Raw genomic sequence first — 24,928 nt, forward strand, 5'->3', positions numbered from 1 at the left:
GGAGTTGCTGATGGAAAAGTGTATCCTATTTCCACAATATCCCAAACTTCTGTACCAAGAGATTGAAGATAGGCAGTGATTCTTACCTTCCAATAGACGAAGTTGCTTCCATCAAAAATTGGTGGCCTGATTGATTCTTCTCTTTCGTAGTTGCTCATGATGATAGATCTTCCTTCAAGAGATCAAGCTTCTTCTGAAGGACCTGCTCTGATACCAATTGTTGGAAATAATACTGAGAGGGGGGTGAATCAGTATTATTAAGTCAAATTCTTTTTCAATTTATACAAAGATTTGTATATGCTACTTCAGTTAGTGAAAACAGCGTGTATATGCAACTCTCACTAATGAAACTCGTGTATAACTTCCAGACTTCTAATTTAATTTATTCTTTAGATGTTGATCATTAATTTGTGTGTTAGAACCATATAACAGTGAGTAGGAACATAAAAGTAGAGCAGACAGTCACACAAAAGAACACAAGATATAAGGTGGAAACCCAATGTGGGTGAAAACCACCTGCTGCAATATGTCTCTATCTTCTTTCAATCAGAAACTTCCTTTTACAATGATTCTGTATTGGTGCAGTCTTATACCAGCACGCAGGCTTCTACCTGCAGAAGGCTACAACCTTCTCTCGTTCTCCAGCTTCTCCTGGAAGGGAGCTACGACCCCCTTAGCTCTTGTACTAGCTGAGGTACTAGTACATAGGTGCTGACCTACAGAAAGCTTCAACCTTCTCTTTTCTTCCGGGGACCAAGTTTCATAAATTTTCAGACTGGATCCATGAATATCAATCAAACATCAAGTAGATTTGAAACAACCAATCTCCTTTGTACAAATACTAAATCAACCAATAACTTCTCAGAATGTTGTAACCAGAAAAACAGTACCAGTAACCAGACACCAGTTCTGAACCCAGAACATTGCAGCAATAAACAGAAGCAACTAAAACATATTTCAAGAGACGTACGCTACTTCACCAAGAGAAACCTGTGTACATACGCAACTATGCCAAAGCCAACCAACGTATATGCAGTCTTCACTTGCTTAACCTACGTGTATACGCGCCTCCGTTGTGTCTAACCTGCGTACAGATCTCTAAAAGATAATCTATCCTTTTACTTAATCAGACATCAGTTATACCCAGATTATCAGATTTATAGATCTAATCATGCGCCAAATATAATAGATCAAAATCACATAATGATACTACTATTCAAGCCTTGAGATCTCGACCCATCAATAGATCTTAACCATCGTGTAATGCTCAAGTTCCTCCTTGATTCAGATCCAGCTGTAACTCACCAACCAATCACTAGTATTCTAGATCTTGCTCTTCTCAAGATATTCAACACATAAGTCAATACTCTTGCCAAATGATCTCCTTCCCTTTTTATAGACTTAGGCCTTACTCAAACTATGGTCCAAAACCATTGAGAACTAATACTAGGGACCCAAAACTTGGGTTCAACACATTAAATGCAATACCAAGGACCAAAACCATAGGTTCAAATATGTCAGACTAAATACCATGGACCAACCATAAGTTTTCCCACATGTACACTCTTTTCTTTGCATGAAAGTGTGTGCATACGTATACGTGCCTTCTGATCGGTACACCCGCATGTATACGCGACTTTGTTACGAGGAACCTGCGTACACCTCATCTTCTTTCATTCTGAGAGCCTGAACTGTGATCTGCCATTTGAGTGAGTTGCCATCAAGTACAACACTTATGTCATATAGCCACAAACCTGTTCCAAACCTGTGTCATAATGCCAACATAGTGACCCGAATATAGTGTGCCTGCACAATCAGTTTGATATGCTCACTTGAAGCAAGACAAAGATATCCCAAGTAGCATAATAATGTATCCTGGAGGTGGAATTCTAGAACTGGCTTGCCATCCACTAGCATCTGGTATGTGGTGGCGAATTCTAGATCATTTTTTTATAGTTTTTTCCATCTAGAGGTCTCGTGGCCACAAGAGTTGAGAACAGTAGCTAGTGCTGCAACTAGGGGCATACTGAGGCAATTTGCAACATGATTGGAGTTTCCCTTCTTGTATTTAATGTTAAAGTGGAATTGTTGCAGATATGTAGACCACTTCTGATGTCGATCATTCTATAACTTCCCTTGCATTTGCATAAAATGAAAAGGTCGGTGATCTCTGTGGATGATTTTATCCTTCCCTAGAATTTGATGTTTCCATTTTCGACTTGCCTACATGAGAATACATCTCTTTATTATATTTGGGGTATTTCCGAATTGTATCGGAAAGTGTCTCACTATGATAAGCCATCGGATGTGCATGTTGGGTGAGAACTGCACCAATAACATAATTGGAGGTGTTTGTCTCAATTTCAAATGGTTGTTTCATGTTTGGCAATGTGAGTAGAGGTGCAAAGTAGAGGTGAAGTTTCATCTCAATGAATGCTCTCTATTGGGACTCAGACTAAGAAAACTCGTATTTCTCTCCACCCTTGGTAACTTGACTCAAAGGCCAAGTGATATAAGAGAATCTCATCATGAACCTCTAATAAAAATTAGTAAGGCCCAAAAAGTTACGAAGCGCTTTTAGAGTGTCCTTGGTGGAGCCACTCGATGGTGTATGGTTGCAGGTCTAAGGTTGTCAGTAGGCCCAATTGCTTAATGGTCTCTGCTGAAATGAGATTCTTTTGGCTCCCACTATCGACAATGAATTGTGGAGGAGAACCCTTCACCAACATTTGTGAGTGAAAGAGACACTCCCCGTCCTCTAGATCTTTGGGTTCAATCTTCAAGTTCTTGGTGGTGGGAAATATGGAACTAGGTTCTGCATCAATAACCTACTTCCACTTGTCGTTCCCCTTGTCGAGTTCTAGCTTAGAATCAGAACATGCATTGGACTCTGAAGCTTTTAGCTTAGCCACCAATGATTGCTTAGTGCAACATTCATTTGTGTTCTGAGTGGGGCTCTTGTGGAACTCATGCCACTTCCATGTGTCCTTCTTCATATTCATGGTGTCATTCTTTGCTTGCAGCTTCGATGGGTTATCCTAGGTTGCTCTACCTTGGTTTTTTTCTTTGTTATGAAGTTTGGGGGTGCTCTTTCCCTATTTATGATTCACATCCAAAGTCATGCTTATTTTGTTTAATTTTTTTTGCAATCGTGACAGCATATCGATATGCTGAACCAAGTGAGGATATGTGGTCATGCTGGTGAATGGTCAAGGTGAATAATTTAAAGTTGTATGAACCCCCTTTCCTTAAAAATAACATCTAGATTTGTCACCCCTCTAACACTATGACAAATTTTCAACCTCCTTTAAAAATAAACACTCTACTTAAAATTTTGACATACTCTACTCGCCAATATCAACATTCTCTTATTGTGTCTTGAAAATGAACCACACTTGTTAGTTCGAAACACGTCGATTAAAATCTTCAATATGACTTCTTCCAAAATAAATATTTAATATAAATAAACTGTTCAAATAAAATGAGATTTTCATACTATGTTCTAAATTATTTTTCCCCAGCTCATAATCTAAATATAATACAAACTATAAAATAAACCATAAAATTTCCAACTATTAAGTACATTACTCAAGAGTGTACTTCTCCCGCCAAGGCAATACCCAAAAAAAAAAAAAGAGTGTACTTCTCCCCGCCAATGCAATTCCCAACAAAAAAAATTGAAAAAACCATGTGTGATACCCAAAAATGCATTTTCCATAAAGACACATTTATAAATTTATGATATTATTAATATTAAAAGAATATAAATTAAAGCCCCGCTCTCTCTAGTTAATTTTAACATTTGGGGTTTTTGTAATGCTATGGATAATGCTGTTTAGACCAAACATGAAATACATCTATATTTCTGATTCTCATTTTCTAACTTTATATATATTTATCAGACAAAATGATCCATATTAAAATATACTCATATCCATTTACATCCGTAGCTTCTTTCAATGTTGTTTGTATGAAAAGCGTTGATTTCAAATTTTTGAAGTAATATCATACCATCCTGTGGGTAAATTCAAAAATGTGTGTTTTTATGTTAAATTAGCATTTCTTTTTATTGTAAGTTGGGTAGTATTACATCTCTATTATATTTAACTTCTCACTTCTATTGAGGTATGCTAAATTAGCATTATTAATAGAGTTCAACTTGTATATTTTGAAATTTTATAGATAGAGGTAAGGTTAATTGTTTGCTCTAGTTTATGATTTTACAAATATTCTAGACAGCCAAATGAGTTGTTTACTCTATTTTATAAATTTTGAAGATTCTAAACGAGTTGTTTACTCTATTTTATAAATTTTGAAGATTATAAACTTAAAGAAAAAGAACTAAATTCATTCTTTTATCTCTGAAGTCCTCTCAATACATCTTTGAAGTCCATCTCTGTATTCAACAATCTGGTAATTTCATACTCAACATTTCGAATTCTTCAAATTCCAAAACATTGCATACGAGCAAAGATAGGCGCAATGATTCATAGTTCGTAATATGCTCGACTGCGAAACCCATGTATTACAATCAAGTCGGCCAAACCTGATCCGTATATATTCATAAAAAGGATACAACCAATTTTGAAAGTCACCATATTTGCACTATATCTACTGAGATCTAGTTTAGCATCGTCTGAGATATAGTTCTGAGAGGCATAGTTCTGACTTCTAATTATACAGTTCCATCCCCATCTTTTCAAATGGATATCAAAATCCCTTTCACGACAGCAGTCCACCGCTACAGTCCCCAAATAAGTAGAATAGACAAGACGAAGGGCAGTGTCAAGCTTGAACGCAGGACAAATGATAAAGCAGTTCAACTGTCAACTAATTTCAAAACAGAAAAGGGCCCAGCCGCGAAGTTAACGATGACTGGCTGTCCTATTAGCCGAACCAACAATCCGTTTAAGCTCAGGTCACAAAAAGACCATCACAACTTTGAAAGCGACAACCAAACCCTCAGTTATTGGGTGTTGATGTTAAGGAACCCACAAGAAGTTAAAAGGGCGATCAGACATGGTATTGCAGATTGGCTTCGGGGTAGCGTTTGGCAACTCATTTCAGGCGGCCGGGAACTTCTGTTGGCCAACCCTGGAATTTACCCTTTACTCTTATCGTCTGAAGAGTCCGAATCCGAGGTATTTATTGTCAATGATCTCAAAAGGACCATAATGTCCGACGATTTTTTTCTTGCTAGAGACAGTGCTACCCAAATATCTCTGCACAATGTGTTGAAGGTGTATTCTGTGTACGATAAAGATGTGGGGTATACCCAGGGAATGAACTTCATAGCAGCCATGATTCTGCATTACATGAGTGAGGAGGAGGCGTTTTGGGTGATGGTGGCAGTGCTCAAGGGCGCAGAGAAAAAGCCATTGCGAGGTCTTTATGGGGACGATTTGCCTCTTCTGCACGAATGCTTCTGTCAGTTTGCAATGCTGGTGAAGGAGGTGTTGCCTAGGGTTGGGAAGCATTTTGAGGAGCAGAAAATCACGCCCTTGATGTATGGAAGCAGATGGTTCATGACGGTTTTCTCTACCGACTTGCCAATGCCATTAGTAGTTCGGATCTGGGACATTTTTCTCTGTGAGGGCATCAAGACTGTTTTCGGTGTGGGTTTGGCGCTGCTCAAGCGGTTCGAGAAAGATTTGCTGAAATTGCCATTTGATGGACTGTTACAATTTCTGCGATGCTTGCCAGAGGAGAAATTGGATCCCGATATACTGATACCAATGGCCTCTACAATCATGGAAATGATAAAAGTAACGTGAGTTGGACATGAATGAAGTAACGTTGGTTGGACATGGAAATGATAGAAGTAACGTTGGTTGGACATGAATGAAGTTACAAAGCCCATAAGACAGGTTGGACATTGGTTCCTACTGTTACCCCATGACCATTGAAGTGGCTCCTCAATTTCAAAAATGAGAAGGTTTGCATGAAGACCATTGTGGAGGCTCCTCAATTTCAAGAATGAGAAGGTTTGTATGAAGACCATTGAGGAGGCTCCTCAATTTCAAGAATAAGAAGGTTTGTATGAAGACAGAAGAAACGTTGGTTCCCACAGTTACCCTATGACCATTGACCAATGTAAACAGTTACCCCATCATGATAAACGAGGCCTCTCAAATAGCAATAGAATTTGATGGGCAAATTGTTTCAAATGTAATTAATAAATGTGTAAAACCCTTGAGAACATTGTTTGAAAATGTGAAGAGTAATTAAGGAGTGGTAAAATTTGTTAAATTTATTAAGTGAATTGTTTTTTAAATTCCAACCTTATTCTCAATTTTAAAATAATAAGGTGGAGGGAAATATGAATTTATATACATATACACGTCCACCTTTCAAAATTGGAAGTAGATTCTTGTTACCCAATGAAAGGTGACAAGTTGGTTTTTGATTTCAAAATTCAAGGAATGTGCCCTTAAACGCCACATATTTTAAGGCTAAGCTGACTGGATATCTTATGGCGATCACTATGTTCCCGTAAACATTACTTATCCTATGACGATTACTATGGACAATCTTCATATTCTATTTTATTATCATATGATATTTTTTTAGTCAAAAGGTACTACGCAGAGAATTTCAAAATTGTCCTAGTTTTATGTCTCTAGAGGTATTATGTCTCTATAGTTCACATCTAAAAGAGTATCATATAGAAATGACACCTTCATATAGTATTTTAGTTATAGCTTAGTTCATAAGGAACATTTAGCTCTTCTAACATATTTTAACATATAGTTGTGGACATAGTGTTAAATCCTTTTCTAAAACCAACATAACAACAAAGGATAGGATATTGGTTTTATTATTATGGCACTCCTTAATAATCCACAACATAACAAAATGGTCTATAGTCGAATTATGCCCCCAAGAAATAGCTCATTATTTAGCTCTTTTCTTTGGCTTTCAAACTAAATGCTTATCCCTTTTTCTAAAAAACTTTGGTAAAGCTTGGATAAGATGGGGTTAATCCTAAGTTGCACGAAACACTAAAACATTTCAGAGTTTCTGAAACAGGTACATTTAGAAATGTCACCTCTGAAAAATAGAAATGTTAGTTGAAACGTCATATATATATATATATATATATATATATATATATATATATATATATATATATCTATATATATATATATATATATATATATTTGTGTAAGGGCTTTCTTAGGAATAATATTATTTTCTTTAGCTTTGTGAGTCAAAAATTACCACCAAAATCTCCCAAGGATTAATATTTGATAGGTGGAGAGGCTTATCTTATTATCTTTTATTTCATTTTTAATTTGTTAGTTTGTGTATGAATTGCAATACTAGCCCTTGGTTAGGAAATAGAAACCTAGGGGCATCTAAGCCATCAAAATCACTCAAAGATCACACCTACACTAGACCACACTGACCCTTAACATGGGTATTTTTTTGTACCCATAAGGTCTTGAAACTGCAACCTTTGCACAATGAGAACTTAATAGAACACCTTGTCACTTATTGTTATAAATCTATTTTCTATTTTTTTCTACTAATGTAGTTCCTTTTTCTTTTTAATTAAGAATTTGTATTTTTTTTTTAGCAATTTTACACTTATTGTCATATGAAGTGTTGTTGTCCTATTTTTTTTTTCCTTACTACCTTGATGAAAAATTTGTTAATGGAAGTAAATAATGTTGTATAAAATTATGATAAAATTCATTAATATTTTTCTTATATGATAAGAGATTAACTCACTATTCAAGTCCTTTGAGAAAAATCATTTTTATTTTCTTCAAAAACCACAAATTTCTTTGTTACCAAAATTTTCATGACAAATTTTGGTGTTAGAGATCAATGTCTATGATGAGAATCAAATTTATGGTGATTTAAAATGTCAAAATCATTTGATTTAAAATGTCAAAATCTACCATTTGGTAGTATATATAGACATTTTCAATACATCTTTTAAGTCCATCTCTATATTCAACAATTTGGTAATTCCATACTTCAACATTTTGAATTCGTCAAATTCCGAAACATTGCATACGAGCAAAGATAGGCGCAATGATTCACAGTTCGTAAAACGCTCGACTGCGAAACCCATGTATTACAATCAAGTCGCCCAAACCTGATCCGTATATATTCTTTTTCAGGACGAAAAATCATAATTGTATTTATATAAGAAATATAAACATAGCATATATGGACAATGACATGAGAGTATATATGTCTCATATAGATCTATCTAAGAAAAATGATGGCGCGATCTTGCCGCAAAACCAAACAAAAAGCCATACAATCAGCCATCATCAAAGCCTTCCAGAGAAAAACCATACTAACAACCATCATCAAAATCTTCGAAAGATAAAGAAGCCTGGAGAACCTGCGACCACTGAAAAGAAGAAACAACATCATATAAGGAATGATGAAACAACATCATATAGGAACCTAAGACCAGCATCATCTGGAGAGACAGCAGAACTGAAAGGAAAAAAAACCAAAAGGGAAATGAGAAGACCAGAATCGATGCAAAGGAAGAGTTAAAAGTCGGGAGGAAAGAAATCCTGTATGGAGAAGATTTTCCCTTCATGAGCAACCTGCAAAAACCATAAACCTGGAACCGCCTGAAGGCCCTTTTTTGATAAAACATCTTCCTGCTGATTGAGAGCCCTGTTGATGTGATGAATAGAGGCTCCCTCTGATCTATTCCACAAGAATTTGATCCTGTCTAACCACCCTACAAGCTGAGGCTTAAGAATGTTATTCTTACCAAGCACATAATCCACCATAACCTTCGAATCTCCAAAGATGGAGACATCCTGAAGATTAAGAAAGAGATAGAAGTTTAGAAGGCCAGCAAGGGCCATCGCCTCGGCTTTACTGTTGGATCCCCTCCCCCCATTCCAGTGAATTAGAAATTGACTATTTTCATTTGCCCAGATGAGAACCCCACAGCCACAATACCCTTTCTCTTCAGCTCCATCAAAAAAAGCCCTTGGCATAGATGACAGCTTCTGTGGGAGCTCATTACCATTCTGATTCAGCTGCTTGGTAGGTCTCTGCGGGATTGTTTCATAGATGGAAATAATGATGGGAGAAATTTCCAGAAAAGGGAATGAATTGTCATTGAAAATAAAATTGTTGCGCCACTTCCAGATACTCCAAAAAGTGATAATGAAAACTGATCTCCATGACTCCTTTTGATTACTGCACCATAAAAACGCTTCCATAATAGAGGCGTGGGACATATGCTAGATTCCATAGCAGTCCTCCAATAATTTCCAAAGTTGCTGGGATTTCTTGCAATTTAGAAAAGGGTGATAGTTGTTTTCCTCTGCTAACCTGCAGATAGGACAAAAACCAGGACCCTGGCATCCTCGCTTCCTTAAGTTTTCCCAAGAAATATTTCTATTGTGGAAAGGCAACCATGAGAAAAGTATCATTTTTGTAGGGCAGCCAGATTTCCAAAAGATGGGCGAGAATGAAGGCCTGAGTTGAGACTTCTTTAGGCCGATCAAGTCTTGGTAAACATCTTTTACATGAATGGATGACATCCCTTTTGAGTTTCTCCACATGAGGCAGTCCTGTTCTTCCGAGTGGAAAGTTCCACAATTTCTGAGTCGAGTTCTGATATGGTCCCATTGAATAGAAATATCAACTGGCATCACCAGACTTCCTGCTTCCTTCCAGAGAGGGATCAGACCCTGCCAACGTGTGATTAGGCTGTCCCAATAAAACAAACCTTTCCTGTGAAGAAAATTCAATAATGGATCAGGTACATCGATCACCTCAGCGCCGCTCATAAATTGATCTCTCCCAATGAGAATCCTTTTGCCGGATTGGAATCGCCAGGTTAAATTTTTTAGGAAAAAGCTTCCGATCTTTCGGAGGCTTAACCATATTGGAGATCCTATTGAAGATCTGATCCTTTCTTTTCTGAGCCAGAATGACAGATCCTTCATGCCCAAGTATTTCTTCTGAATTATGTTGCTCCAAGGACCATCTTCAAAAATGCCTCTCCACAGGGTTTTACAAAGCAATGCCCTTCTGAAATTCCTCAAGTCTAAGAGCCCCCAACCTCCCCTGCTCTTCGGAATAGTGATATTGGACAATTTTGAGAGATGATATTTCTTTTTTCCCGCTTGTCTGCCCCAAATAAAATTTGCAGTAAGCTTATTCATTGACTGAATTATGCTCACTAGAAGGAAATATAAATGAGCCCAATAAACTGCAAGTTGGTTTAACACCGATTGAGCAAGGATCACTCTTCCTGCAAGCGAAAGATATCTATACTCCCAAGCCGATATCCTCTTGTAGTATCTATCTGTGATCCATAGCCAGTCTGCCTTTGTGTAACCAGATGCTTTTAACTGAAAGCCCAAATATTTAATTCCGAGACTGATAGTTTGAGCCTTAATTCCAAAGAGAGTCGATAACCAATCAACCTCGACCTGGCAGATTTCATTGTAATAGATGACTGACTTAGCATTGTTTGTCTAAAGACCTGTTGCCCTTTGAAAAATTTTAAGAATTCCATAGAAACATAACCATGTGAGTCTACACAGAATTCCAAACATTATAATATCATCAACAAATAGATTAGAATTCCATAGAAACATAACCATGTGAGTCTACACAGAATTCCAAACATTATAATATCATCAACAAATAGATTATGAGAGATCGAAATGCTCCTGCAAATTTTTAGTGGATGACACCTATTTTTCTTTACGGCCTTGTTGATATGGAGACTGAGAGAATTCATCTCCAATATGAATAAGAGCGGGGATAAGGGACAGCCTTGACGAAGTCCTCTGGAGGAAGGGAAAAATGAAGATGGGATCCCATTTATGATCACCGCATAATTCACCTTCTCGACGCATGCCATGATCTAGTTTGTCATGCTAGCTCTTAAGCCAACCTTTGCAAGTAAACACCTTATGAATCCCCAGTCGAGGCAGTCGTACGCCTTGCGAAGGTCGACCTTGAGAATGATTGCATCCCTTTTTTTGGAGTGAATAGCAAAAAGACCTTCCTGTGTACTTGCCACCACGTCCAGAACGTTTCTCCCTTGTAGAAAACCGTGTTGATCTTTAGTTAAGAATTTGGACAGAGTTTCTTTAATCCTTTCTGCTATAACTTTTGCAATAATTTTGTAAGAAATATTACACAGAGAGATCGGCCGAAAGTCCATGAATGACTCCGCCTTTTCTTTCTTCGGAATGAGTGCTATATTAGTGGAAGCGGTCTTTTGATTGATACTGCCCGAAATCCTGGAACCTTCTATCATTCTTAACAGATCAGCTTTGATGAGGTCGAAGAAGTGAATGAAGAACTCTATTGTCCAGCCATCCGGCCCTGGACATTTATCTCTTTTAAAAGATTTCATAGTTCTTAGCAATTCCTCCTCAGAGACTGGCTGAAAGATTTTATCATTTGTATCCTCATCGAACATCTGAGGAAAAACTTCAATGCCCCATAGAATGTCCTGGAACCTGCATTCTTCAGATCTTTGGCACTATTTTTCAAAAAAAATTACTGCCTCATTTGATATTTCCTGTTGAGAATATAGGAAACAGCCTCTTCCATCTCTTATCTTCCATATGGAGTTTTTTTCACGCCTAGCATTTGCAAAGTTATGGAAAAATTTTGTGTTCTTATCCCCTTCTTTTAACCATATCACCCTACTTTTCAATCTCCAAAAAGATTCCTCTTGTTCTAAAATTTTTATTTTCTTCTTTTGTAACTCCTTTATGAGACACCTCATTTTGAAGGATAGATGATGAGGAGCCATCGCTTCCGAAGCACTGTCCAAAGCCTTCTGTATTTTCCTGAGGTCTTTTCTGTTGGATTTCCTTTTCTCATATTGCCACTCTTTTACCACCTTACGCATATGAACCATTTTGTCTCTGAATGTCATCAAAAACGAAGAAGGATTAGAGGATACCATCTCATTCCATGTTTTTCTTATAAGGTCGTTAAAAACCGGATCCTCCAGGAATGATCTATTGAATTTGAATGAATATCCTTTTCTGAAACCCTTTTCCTTCCAGCCTAATAAGATCGGTCTATAATCTGAAATGAAGACATTCTCAATTGATGAGAATGGCATGCCCATACTGTCAATCAAACTAGCATGGAGAATAAACCTATACAGCCTCTTTGCAGTATAAGCTTTCTCGATTCTGCCATTTTCCCATGTCGCGAGCATTTGGGGAGGGAGAATGTCGACAAAATTCCTCCTCAGCAGTTCATTTTTAATTCTTTCAGCAAGAGGGTCCTTCTTCTTGTTGTTGCCCGAGATCTTGTCCATATTTAAAGTGACATTTAAATCCCCTGCAATCAATAAATTTTCAACATCAAGAATTTTAGAGTCAAAGAGATTCTCCCAGAATAGCAGTCTATTCTTGTAGGGAGCATATACATTCAAGATATTTATTGGAAATTTATGCCCTCTCATTTGCGCCGAGATCAGGATCCCTGCCAAACAACTATATGTTTTTGCCTTGATCCAAATTGGGTCCCATAAGACGACTAGCCCCCCCGAAAAGCCGATAGCTTCCAGAGCAGAGATGTGCCAGGAAGGAAACATCTTCCTGAAGTAAGAGATTGCAACAGAAGAGGCATGCATAGTTTCCTGTACTAAAATAATTTTGGGGCTTACTGAGTAAAAGAGGTTCTTTAAGGCCAAAAACTTTGGACCTGCCCCCAGACCCATTATGTTCATGGAAATAATGATATTCATTTTGGAGACTTTCCGGCCATGCCTTGCTCTAAGAGGCATATCTTCTATCATGCCAATGATAGGGACATCTATGAGAGATAAATTTCGGACTCCTCTGCCCGCGCCCTCTCCTCTCCCCCTGAAATGCCTGCTTCCCCCTTTTGTTTTTCTCCTCACCGTGATATTACTAGCGGACTTTGGACTAATTTGAGGGGAATTTTGGGCTGCAGGTTTATGAATTGTGAGCGCTCTGAGCTGTAAATATCTTTTACTTAGCAAGAAATCCAAGTCACTGCCTATTGAATTTGTGGGTGAGGATGTAGGAGAGTTAGCTGGGGTAGCAGTTATCAAAATCTCTTTGCCTCTTTCAAGAGAAGAGATGATTTTATTTGGCGATGGTGTTGAGGAATAGATGGTTTGGATTTCCTGACTGAGCTTTTTAAAGGGATGCGATGTTGGAAGAGGATTTGAGACCTCGTGATCCAAGGCCGGCTCCAGAGGGGGCATGGATGGAGATATGGGTGGAATAGGAACCTCGTGGTCCAAGGCAGGCTCCAAAGGGGGCATGGAGGGGGATATAGGCTCCACGGGGATAGGAGTATCAAGCGGCTGTGGAGAATGTTGATGGTCTTTAGAAAAAAAGTCCCGTTGTACTTCTGACCTTGAGAGAGACTGACTCTTTGAGGATGTGGATCGCACCGGATCCTGGCATGACGATTTTACTTTGAAGGGCTTTGCTGCAAAACGATGATAACCATGATGCTTTCAGTTATTAATAAGGCGTCTTGAACAACTCTTTATTGAATGCCTAGTGCAGTGGCATGTTGAGCATCTAAAGGGAATCCCTCAGAAGTCGAGCCTTTGCCGGACTTTTAATTCCCTCCAGTGAATGTCAATATGGTCCGGGAATCCTCCTCTGAAAGCTTTGTCTATCAAAATCCATGCTACTCGTTTGTCTTTCTCTCCTAAAAACCATGGATCCACATAAACGCATCTTCCAATGGCGTTCCCAATTTCAGCTAAAGTTTCCTTTGACCATAACTCTAATGGCAGACCGGGAAGTTTGACCCAAATCAAATTGTTAGATGGAATATTCTTTAATGGATTATAGCCCATATACCACCTATGCAATGCCAGAAAACTTCTTTTATAAACCCACTGTTGTTTCAAAATGATTTCCAGGTCACTGGAACTCAGAAAGTGAAAGCAGTACCATTCTTTCAGTAATCTGGCGACAATTGGAACATATCCAATTAACGGCTTCCATTGCTGCTCGAGCCAGCACCTCATCTTTGAGTCATCCAATTCCGAGAAATGCCATCTCCCGACCAGGGCATTAGCTTGGAGACTTTCAATGCGTTCTGCCAGATGAATGCTATCTATTTTAATAGCTCCGAGAGGAGGATAGTCTTTACAGGTTTTTGATTTCTCTGAGGAAAACCTTCCTGCCAGGCCTTCTGTATGAGATCTTTTTCAGATTGACTAATAGTGCGCAAAGGTTTTTCTTTTGATCGAACAAAACCTTCCACCTCATTCTGTGGGACCAAGGGGTGAATCAGCATTTCCTCAAAAGTGGACTGCCATTCACTAGACAGCTTGGCATTCTCGTGTACAGATTCTGCCTGAATGATCGCTTGTATCATCGCCTCCAATTCAGATGTGTCAGTCATTCTTAAATTGGACACCTAACTCTGAGCTCATAGGGATCATAAATATCCAGGAAAGATATGGGTCAGGTACTATGGTCAAAAGAACCAGATGGTTTCTGAACAAAATGCCCGGAGAAGGAAGGTTTAAAACTCAATTTTCTTGACCACAGTACCGTCAGGGGAAGCCTCGGGAAAGAGTTTACCCTTATTCCAAGAGGAAAGGTATTAATTATGAGGCCATATATCCCTCTGCCTTTAAATGGGATGACTATATCATTAGCTGGATTCTGACAAACACACAGAAATTTGAAAAAATGACGGCTTTACTTAATTCGGAAGTTTTGTTCCCATCCCAAAGGTAACTTAAATATCTAGGGAATTACCTTACTTGACTCTGCCCGAGAATGTCTTGGCCAGAGATAGAATTTAAGGCTTGTACTTTTGATTAAAATCTGGCTCCCAGGAGAGAAAACCGGCCCGGAAAAACCAGAAGGATTCAGAAAGGTGGCAGAAATGAGCTAAGAGTTCCAGAGATCAAGAGACTTCACCACGCTAAACCTTCATGACGATTCCTTAGGACAAACTATACAATAGTAGAAAAACTGACAGACACACCACCAAGGGCCTAGCTTAAATCGGAAATCCGAGCATGGCTTGGAAATGACAATATATTTCTAAATCTTGAGAAACGATATCCATGACCAGCTTAAAAACGATTCCGCGGACATGAGAAAAAAGACAAGAAATCTACAGAAATCCTTGAAGATATAACTAAGACATCTATGCTAATATCAATATCATTTCTAGATCATTCCATCTTTTCTTCTTTTATCATAACCAGAAACAACTTCGTGCTATCTTAGAATGGAAATGTCTAATTAAAATTCAAACATCTTGAAACTGCTTGAACCTTTCCTTTTAACAGACATCCTTTTATCAAAACAAAGCGCACATAAAATTTTAGGCCGAATGATACTGACCTAGAGACGTAGGCGAGCTGAGTGCAGAGTGCAAGAGCGAAAAGCGAATTTGAGTCACGGTCAAAGAAGAAATGAAGCCCAGAGCTTAAAAAGGAAGAACCAAAGTGGTCCTCTTTTGCAGAAGATAGAGCCCTCAAGCTTACTAGTATACCATCCACGGAAATATGAAGCAAGATTATGAGCCGACAAAGGTCATGGTTAGCGTTAGACGGAGGCCAAGTGTCATGAAAAAGCTAGTGCAACGGGTCCTGACTTGGAATCAGAGAAAAACATGCGTAGCAGCAAGAAGCCAACATGCATTGGCTTCTGTTAGACCTGTGCCAAGCTTATAGGTCCTACCTCCGTCGCGTTCTCTGGTTGGGCGCGTTTCCCTGCACTCCACTCAGTGGCCACGCTCCTGAGGATCCCCTGCGTTAAAAGTTATCAGGTCGAGAGAAAATCTATACTCGGTACTCGGATCCAGTAAGTTTGGTTGCTCTTGCAAAATAGGATTACCCCCTGCCCTTGGGATGCCTCTCGAGGATTCTTTCCCCCTTGTCACGGTCAGTGTTGGAGTTGATTCACCATCAATTTGGTAATTTCCATACTTAACATTTCGAATTCTTCAAATTCCGAAACATTGCATACGAGCAAAGATAGGCGCAATGATTCACAGTTCGTAATACGCTTGACTGCGAAACCCATGTATTACAATCAAGTTGGCCAAACCTGATCCGTATATATTCATAAAAAGGATACAACCAATTTTGAAAGTCACCATATTTGTACTGTATCTACTACCTTTAAAGTTTACATCGTCTGAGATCTAGTTGAGAGTCATAGTTCTGACCTCTAATTATACATCCTCATCTTTTCAAATGGATATCAAAATCCCTTTCACGACAGTAGTCCTGTTGAAGTCGTAATTTCAACGCATGTGTACAACGCCCGAATCCGTTCAACATACCCGCCTGAAATATTTCGCACCAGCCTTTCGGCGAAGGAATAATCCGGCGATCGACTCCGATACGATATGGTGCAGACGCGTGGCTCTCACCATACGTCAGCAAGTTTCACTTTTTGGGAGCTATTGTTCACTCAAGTGAGGCCTTCCGATATCGCTGTCCGCCGTTCGATTGTCTCCATTGTTTTTGTCCGTTGATTGCTCAAACCTGCATACGGCAAATATTAACTATGTTTCGTGGAGTAAAACTAAGTTCTGGTTGACCATACCTTTATTAATGCTTTGTCATAGGTGTAGGTAATGCATTTAGTTTTTCATACGGCATATATTAATGTTCATAAAAACGTGTTATATTTTTTTTATAGAGAGTTGACCATATGTATTAAAAAAAACCCACGGTATTTTTTATTATTACGAGCAAAGTGAAATATATGTTTGTTGTTGTATTGGTTGGATATGTGAGAGTTGTTGTGCGCATTTCATAAAACCAGGGGAGCACACATGAAGCAAATGACCATGAATTTTTGCACAGCAGTGCATAAATGAAAAACGTGGGAGCACATCTGAAGATGTATGTCATTTTTTTATTGGTGGTGAATCAAAGTGAAATACCGCAAGTAGAGGAGCGCATTTTGTTTTGTAAGGAAGTATGTAAATTTTTATTACAGCAGTAAAGTGTTTTTCACAGCAGTGAATGTAAAAGGGGTTTTACAGCAGTAAACCCAGCTCAGTGAATTCTCAGGTGAAAACAGATTAAATGTTTTGTTGAATGTATTTTTGTGGTGAATCCCTCTCAGCATAGAGGATGAATATGTATCAGGCATATATCTTAATGAATAGAAATGTTTTTATGGTGTTGAAATACTCTGTTCCTCGGTAAAAAAAATTTAAAGCTTCCCTGTGCACAAAAGATCCTGGAAAGGTGAAACAGAGCATTGCCTCTGTGTGGTTGAATTTTTGTTTTTGGGATTTTCCCATCAAAAATACCCAACAGTGGTATCAGAGCAGGCTTAGGCTCTTTGAAAGTGTTCAATAAGCTGAAGGGAGGAGTCTTTTGTTGCAGCAGTAGATCTTCTCCAGCAAAATAAAGTCTCAGGCAAAGGATTCAGGTATTCCAAAAGTTTTTTATGTGTTGCTGAAGAAGCAGTGAGTTGTTTTAAACATACAGTCAAGGATTTAGAGGCATAGATCAGAATGCAAGGAATGGCCAGCACAAGCACTGGTATGGGTATGTTTAACACCCAGCTCCCACAGTTTAATGGGAAGAATTATGACTACTGGTCAATAACTATGACAGCCATGTTTGCCTCTCAAGATTTATGGGAAATAGTTGAAGATGGCTTTGAAGAACCAGCAGATGAAACTGAGTTCAATGCATTAACTCAGGGAGAGAGAGATCTACTGAAGAGCAATAGGAAGAAGGATTCAAAAGCCCATGTGTTGTTGTATCTAGCAGTAGACCAGAGTGTGTTTCCAATATTAGCAGCAGCTAAGACAACCAATGAAGCATGGAAAACCCTCAAGACAGCCTATCAAGGCATGGAGAGAGTGAAGACAGCAAAACTACACTTGCTGAGAAAGGATTTTGAGAACTTGAACATGAAGGAGTCAGATAACATTGACTCATTCTTCACTCATGTGATTGGTGTAATCACAGAAATGAGAACTCATGGAGAAACCATTGAAGATAGGAGGATTGTGGAGAAAATATTGAGGGTCTTCCCCTCAAAGTTTGATGCCATAGTCACCACCATTGAAGAGACAAAGGATCTCTCAAACTATTCAGTTGATGAGCTACATGCATCACTGATAACACATGAGCAGAGGTTGAGTAGGAATGAAAACTCATCTCTTGAGCAAGCCTACAAGACCCAGATGTCCTTTGGAAGAGGAAGAGGTCAAGGCAGAGGAAACAAGAGAGGAAGAGGTAGAAGCCAGAACAGAGGTGGAAGGATCAACCCAGCAAATGCACAAGGAAGAGGCAGCAATACAAATCAGAACCAAGGCCAAGGCAGCAGCCAACAAGGAGGACAACATCATGCTCAAGGACAAAGGTATGATAAATCTAATGTTTAATGCTATTATTGCAAAAAGTATGGACATTATGCAAGTGATTGTAGAAAGAAACAGCATGATATGAACAGTAGACAAAATGCAAATGTTACAAGAGAAAACAGCAGTCAAAATAATGTGTTGTTAGCCTGTAACATGGCTGAAACAAACAGTGAGGACATTTGGTTTTTAGACTCAGGTTGCAGCAACCATATGACCGGAAACATAGCCTTCTTTTCTGCTCTAGATAAAAATGTGAAATCAGAAGTCACACTAGGAACTGATAGTAAAATCTCTGTTATGGGAAAAGGAGAGGTAAAAATATTTACAAAGCAAGGAGAAAAGAAAACCATAGCAGATGTCTACTATGTCCCTGGAATGAGATGTAACCTCTTGAGTATTGGACAGCTTGTCCATAAGGGGTACAATGTTTTCTTTAAAAATGATGTATGTACCATCATGGATATAGCACCCACCAAAAGATGCATTGCTGAAGTGAAGATGACAAGGAACAAGATGTTCCCTCTTAGAATCAGGGCAGATTTGAAAAACAAAAATGTAATTGCAGCAATTACCCAAGAGGCCTTCCAAAGCATGCCAAAGGATGAAAATTGGTTGTGGCACTTGAGATTTGGACATCTCAATTTTGGAGGTCTAAACTTGTTGAGTAGGAAAGGAATGGTAAGAGGATTACCACTGATAGAGAAACCGGACAGCCTATGTGAAGGTTGCATATTGGGAAAACAACACAGAGAAAGTTTTCCATCAGGAAAGAGCATAAGGGCAAAGGCACCCTTAGAGGTTATCCACTCATATTTATGTGGACCGATGCAAGCTCCATCACTAGCAGGTAGCCAATATTTCCTAACATTCATTGATGACTTTACAAGAAAGACTTGGATATATTTCCTTAAAAACAAAAGTGAAGTGTTTGAGAAATTCCAAAACTTCAAGGCATTTGTGGAAAACCAAAGCGGGCTGCATATAAAAGTTTTGAGAACTGATAGAGGAGGTGAGTATATCTCCAAGGAATTCCTAAGATTTTGTAGAGAAAATGGTATACATAAACAGTTTACAGCAAGGTACACCCCACAACAAAATGGAGTTGCTGAAAGGAAGAACATGACCATCATGGATATGGCGAGGAGCATGCTGAAGGCAAAGCATTTGCCAAATGACTATTGGGCTGAAGCTGTAAATTGTGTTGTGTATATTTTGAACAGGTGTCCTATAAAAGCAGTGTTGAACAAAGTGCCGGAAGAGGCATGGAGTGGGAGAAAGCAAGGAGTCACCCACATGAGAGTTTTTGGATGTGTGGCCTATGCACACATACCAGATCAGCTAAGGAGGAAGTTGGACAACAAAGGGGAGAAATGTCTTTTCATTGGATACAGTGAGGAATCCAAAGCTTATAGGTTGTATATCCCATCCACCAAGAAATTTTTTGTCAGCAGAGATGTTCAATTCATTGAAGAGGAAGCTTGGGATGGAAGCATAGAGAAAACAGTGAATGTTAAAAACTGTTTGTCTCATGATGAAGATGATGAGGAGGTGGCTGAAATGCATCCCCAAACAGCAGCGCCAACACAAGGACAGAAAGGGACACCATTGAGGATCAATGAGAGTGCTTCTCCAAGCACACCACAAGGAGGAAATTCAAGTGCATCTTCAAGCACTTGCACACCAAGTGAAAGAGGTAAGAAGTTTAGAAATCTAAGTGACAGTTATGATGAAGGAATGAATTCCTTATTTTCCTTGTATTGTCATGTTGATGATCCTATTCATTTCGAGGATGCAATCAAAGATAAGAAATGGATAGAAGCTATGGATGAGGAGATGAATGCCATAGAGAGAAACAAAACATGGGATTTGGTTGAGCTACCAAAAGGAAAAGAAGTCATTGGAGTCAAATGGGTTTACAAGACCAAGAGCAATGCTGAAGGCAAGATAGAAAGGCACAAGGCAAGGCTGGTTGTCAAAGGGTATAAGCAGCAGTATGGGAAAGATTATGAGGAGACTTTCGCACCGGTTGCAAGAATGGAAACCGTGAGAGCAGTGCTGTCCATAGCAGCTCAAAACAAATGAAAAGTCTACCAAATGGATGTGAAGTCAGCATTCCTAAATGGAGTATTAAAGGAAGAGGTTTATGTTGAACAGCCTCTCGGCTATGAGAAGAAAGGTGAAGAGCACAAAGTGTGCAAGTTAAAGAAAGCTCTTTATGGGCTGAAGCAAGCGCCAAGAGCATGGTATAGCAAGATAGATTCTTATCTATTGGATAATGAATTTGACAAGTGTGAAGGAGAACCCACAGTCTACATCAAAGAAAAGGATGGTGAAATTTTGATTGTTGTCTTATATGTTGATGATGTTATTTTCACAGGTAATGATGATCAGCTCATTAAGAATTTTAAATCAGTCATGAAAGAAGAATTTGAAATGACTGACATGGGTGTATTGAGATACTTCTTAGGCATAGAAGTAGATCAAAATGAAAAAGGAATTTTTATCTCACAAGCAAGATATGTAAATCAAGTATTGAGTAGATTTAACATGCAAGAATGCAAGGTAGCGATCACTCCCACAGTAATGGGATTAAAACTCAGCAGAGAGGACAGCAGCAAGGATTTTGATCCTAGTTTGTACAAGAGTATTGTTGGCAGCCTTATGTATTTAACAGCCACTAGGCCTGACATTATGTATGCTGTTAGCTTAATTTCCAGATTCATGGAAAGGCCAAAGGAGGCACATTGGCAGGCAGCAAAAAGAATTTTGAGGTATGTCAAAGGTACCAAAATGTTTGGAATTTTATATAATGTCTCAGAACATTCAGATTTGGTTGGATACACTGACAGTGATTGGGCTGGAAGTGTAGATGATCGGAAAAGCACTTCCGGTTATGTGTTTCATATGGGTTCAGGAGCCGTTTCATGGGCTTCTAAGAAGCAGTCCATTGTAGCATTGTCTACAGCAGAGGCTGAATATGTGGCAGCTACAGCAGCAGCATGTCAAGCAGTGTGGATGAGAAGAATTTTGAGAAGCTTAGGCCAAGAGCAAGCAAAAGCGACAGTGATTTTTTGTGACAATAGCTCAGCTATTGCATTGTCAAAGAATTCAGTGTTTCATAAGAGAACGAAACACATTGATACAAGGTTTCACTACATCAGAGAATTGGTGAACAATGGAGAAATTGTCCTAGAACATTGCAGGACTCAAGAACAGGTAGCAGACATCTTGACAAAGCCACTGGATCAGAAGAGCTTTGAATTTTTGAGAAAGTCTTTGGGTATGACTGAATGCCCAGCTGTTGAAATTAAAGGGGAGTGTTGAAGTCGTAATTTCAACGCATGCGTACAACGCCCGAATCCGTTCAACATACCCGCCTGAAATATTTCGCACCAGCCTTCCAGCGAAGGAATAATCCGGCGATCGACTCCGATACGATATGGTGCAGACACGTGGCTCTCACCATACGTCAACAAGTTTCACTTTTCGGGAGCTATCGTTCACTCAAGTGAGGCCTTTCGATATCGTTGTCCGTCATTCGATTGTCTCCAGTGTTTTTGTCAGTTGATTGCTCAAACTTGCATACGGCAAATATTAACTATGTTGCGTGGAGTAAAACTAAGTTCTGGTTGACCATACCTTTATTAATGCTTTGTCATAGGTGTAGGTAATGCATTTAGTTTTTCATACGGCATATATTAATGTTCATAAAAACGTGTTATATTTTTTTATAGAGCGTTGACCATATGTAATAAAAAAAACCCACGGTAGTTTTTATTATTACGAGCCAAGTGAAATATATGTTTGTTGTTGTATTGGTTGGATATGTGAGAGTTGTTGTGCGCAGCTCATAAAACCAGGGGAGCACACATGAAGCAAATGACCATGAATTTTTGCACATCAGTGCATAAATGAAAAACGTGGGAGCACATCTGAAGATGTATGTCATTTTTTTTACTCGTGGTGAATCAAAGTGAAATACCGCAAGTAGAGGAGTGCATTTTGTTTTGTAAGGAAGTATGTAAATTTTTATTACAACAGTAAAGTGTTTTTCACAGCAGTGAATGTAAAAGGGGTTTTACAGCAGTAAACCCAGCTCAGTGAATTCTCAGGTGAAAATAGAGTAAATGTTTTGTTGAATGTATTTTTGTGGTGAATCCCTCTCAGCATAGAGGATGAATATGTATCAGGCATATATCTTAATGAATAGAAATGTTTTTATGGTGTTGAAATACTCTGTTCCTCAGTAAAAAAAATTTAAAGCTTCCCTGTGCACAAAAGATCCTGGAAAGGTGAAACAGAGCATTGCCTCTGTGTGGTTGAATTTTTGTTTTTGAGATTTTCCCATTAAAAATCCCCAACAAGTCCACCGCTACAGTCCCAGATAAGTGGAATAGACAAAACGAACGGTAGTGTCAAGCTTGAACGCAGGACAAATGATAAAGCAGTTCAACTGTCAACTAATTTCAAAATTAGATAAAATGGCCCAGCCGCGAAGTTAACGATGACTGGCTGTCCTATTAGCGGAACCTACAATTCGTTTAAGCTCAGGTCACAAAAAGACCATCGCAACTTTGAAAGCGACAACCAAACCCTCAGTTATTGGGTGTTGATGTTAAGGAACCCACAAGAAGTTAAAAGGGCGATCAGACATGGTATTGCAGATTGGCTTCGGGGTAGCGTTTGGCAACTCATTTCAGGCGGTCGGGAACTTCTGTTGGCCAACCCTGGAATTTACCCTTTACTCTTATCGTCTGAAGAATCCGAATCCAAGGTATTTATTGTCAATGATCTCAGAAGGACCATAAGATCCGACGATTTTTTTCTTGCTAGAGACGGGGATACCCAAAGATCTCTGCACAATGTGTTGAAGGCGTATTCTGTGTACGAAAAAGATGTGGGGTATACGCAGGGAATGAACTTCATAGCAGCCATGATTCTGCATTACATGAGTGAGGAGGAGGCGTTTTGGGTGATGGTGGCAGTGCTCAAGGGCACAGAGAAAAAGCCATTGCGACGTCTTTATGGGGACGATTTGCCTCTTCTGCACCAATGCTTCTGTTAGTTTGCAATGCTGGTGAAGGAGGTGTTGCCTAGGGTTGGGAAGCATTTTGAGGAGCAGAAAATCACGCCCTTAACATATGGAAGCAGATGGTTCATGACGGTTTTCTCTACCGACTTGCCAATCCCATTAGTAGTTCGGATCTGGGACATTTTTCTCTGTGAGGGCATCAAGACTGTTTTCGGTGTGGGTTTGGCGTTGCTCAAGCGGTTTGAGAAAGATTTGCTGAAATTGCCATTGGATGGGCTGTTACAATGTCTGCGATGCTTGCCAGAGGAGAAATTGGATCCGGATATACTGATACCAATGGCCTCTACAATCATGGAAATGATAGAAGTAACGTGAGTTTGGACATGAAAGAAGTTACAAAGCCCATAAGACAGGTTGGACATTGGTTCCTCCTGTTAGCCCATCATAATTGAGGTGGCTACTCAATTTCAAAAATGAGAAGGTTTGCATGAAGACCATCGTGGAGGCTCCTCAATTTCAAGAATGAGTAGGTTTGTATGAAGACCATTGTGAAGGCTCCTCAATTTCAAGAATGAGAAGGTTTGTATGAAGACAGAAGAAACGTTGGTTCCATAGTTACCTCATGACCATGACCATGACCATTGACCAATGTAAACAGTTACCCCCATCATGGTAAACGAGGCCTCTCAAAATAGCATGAAAAACGAGGCCTCTCAAAATAGCATTAGAATTTGATGGGCAAATTGTTTCCAATATAATTAATAAATGTGTAAAACCCTTGAGAACATTGTTTGAAAATGTGAAGAGTAATTAAGGAGTGGTAAAATTTGTTAAATTTATTAAGTGAATCGTTTTCTAAATTCCAAGCTTATTCTCAATTTTAAAATAAGACGGTCGATGGAAAAATGAATTTATATACAGATACACGTCCCCCTTTTAAAATTGTAAGTAGATTCTTGCTGCCCAATGAAAGGTGACAAGTTGGTTTTTGATTTCAAAATTCAAGGAATGTGCCCCTAAACACGACATATTTCAGAGCTAAGCTAACTAGATATCTTATGGTGATCACCATGTTCCGTTAAACATTACTTATTTGAAAACTGAACCTATGACGATCACTATGGACAATCTTCATATTCTAATTTTATTATCATATGATATTTTTTTAATCAAAAAATATTATGCAAGAATTTCAAAATTTTCAAAATTGTCATAGTTTTGATGATTAAACGGTGTTATAAAACTTTTTTTTGTAAACTAAGGCGTAATTCTATTACTTCATCATAAGGTAACATATACAAAAATGAGCAGGTCAATGCCCGCCCTTAAGGGAAACCGGGACCCACCAATAGTTTTTAACAGCCATCCACAAAAAATACATATCCAACCTATCTACCCATACAAAATATCCCAATATATTTTCGACAAGCAAACTGTTTCTTGTTTGAGACATCACCATTCAGGATTTCAAAAATTCAAAAAACTAAAAAACGATAAAAAAACCTCTTGACAACATTGTTCGGCTCCTACTTATTCGGGGTATCCAGCTTTGGTCCTCCTTCTGTC

General features: G+C 38.8%; 4 protein-coding genes across 4 annotated transcripts; 3 read left to right on the plus strand and 1 right to left on the minus strand.

Annotated features, from left to right (window-relative positions):
- The first annotated feature begins 4,703 nt into the window (after positions 1–4,703).
- Positions 4,704–5,774, plus strand: LOC149196583 (uncharacterized). Its single transcript, XM_089408354.1, has one exon. It carries the CDS (start codon positions 4,704–4,706, stop codon positions 5,772–5,774), a length of 1,071 nt encoding a protein of 356 aa, XP_089264480.1.
- Positions 5,775–10,008: 4,234 nt separating this feature from the next.
- On the minus strand, positions 10,009–14,373 carry LOC149196584 (uncharacterized). Its single transcript, XM_089408355.1, has 5 exons — positions 14,145–14,373; positions 11,742–12,315; positions 10,901–11,474; positions 10,227–10,430; positions 10,009–10,125 (listed from the first exon to the last, which is right to left on the minus strand). The coding sequence occupies exons 1-5, from the start codon at positions 14,371–14,373 to the stop codon at positions 10,009–10,011; spliced, it is 1,698 nt and encodes a 565-aa protein (XP_089264481.1).
- An 8,461-nt stretch (positions 14,374–22,834) lies between these two features.
- LOC149196585 (uncharacterized) lies at positions 22,835–23,395 on the plus strand. Its single transcript, XM_089408356.1, has one exon. It carries the CDS (start codon positions 22,835–22,837, stop codon positions 23,393–23,395), a length of 561 nt encoding a protein of 186 aa, XP_089264482.1.
- A 6-nt stretch (positions 23,396–23,401) lies between these two features.
- LOC149196586 (uncharacterized) lies at positions 23,402–23,737 on the plus strand. The gene has a single exon (XM_089408357.1). The coding sequence runs from the start codon at positions 23,402–23,404 to the stop codon at positions 23,735–23,737; it is 336 nt and encodes a 111-aa protein (XP_089264483.1).
- Positions 23,738–24,928: the final 1,191 nt, after the last annotated feature.

This window comes from Pinus tabuliformis, chromosome 2_2, assembly GCF_031772625.1.
Source record: "Pinus tabuliformis cultivar Carrire ecotype Pingquan chromosome 2_2, CPIR1, whole genome shotgun sequence".
NCBI classification, from domain to species: domain Eukaryota; kingdom Viridiplantae; phylum Streptophyta; class Pinopsida; order Pinales; family Pinaceae; genus Pinus; species Pinus tabuliformis.

Excerpts from the sequence above, each read along its gene's own strand:
- LOC149196583 (XM_089408354.1), top strand. The coding sequence starts at position 4,704 with ATGGATATCAAAATCCCTTTCACGACAGCAGTCCACCGCTACAGTCCC.
- LOC149196586 (XM_089408357.1), top strand. The coding sequence starts at position 23,402 with ATGCTGGTGAAGGAGGTGTTGCCTAGGGTTGGGAAGCATTTTGAGGAG.
- LOC149196584 (XM_089408355.1), bottom strand. The coding sequence starts at position 14,373 with ATGACTGACACATCTGAATTGGAGGCGATGATACAAGCGATCATTCAG. Across the intron at positions 12,316-14,144 it reads ACAGAAGGCCTGGCAGGAAG|GGGATTTAAATGTCACTTTA; the intron begins GTTTTCCTCAGA and ends TATTGATTGCAG. Across the intron at positions 11,475-11,741 it reads CATCTATCCTTCAAAATGAG|GTTCCAGGACATTCTATGGG; the intron begins GTGTCTCATAAA and ends TGAAGAATGCAG.
- LOC149196585 (XM_089408356.1), top strand. The coding sequence starts at position 22,835 with ATGACTGGCTGTCCTATTAGCGGAACCTACAATTCGTTTAAGCTCAGG.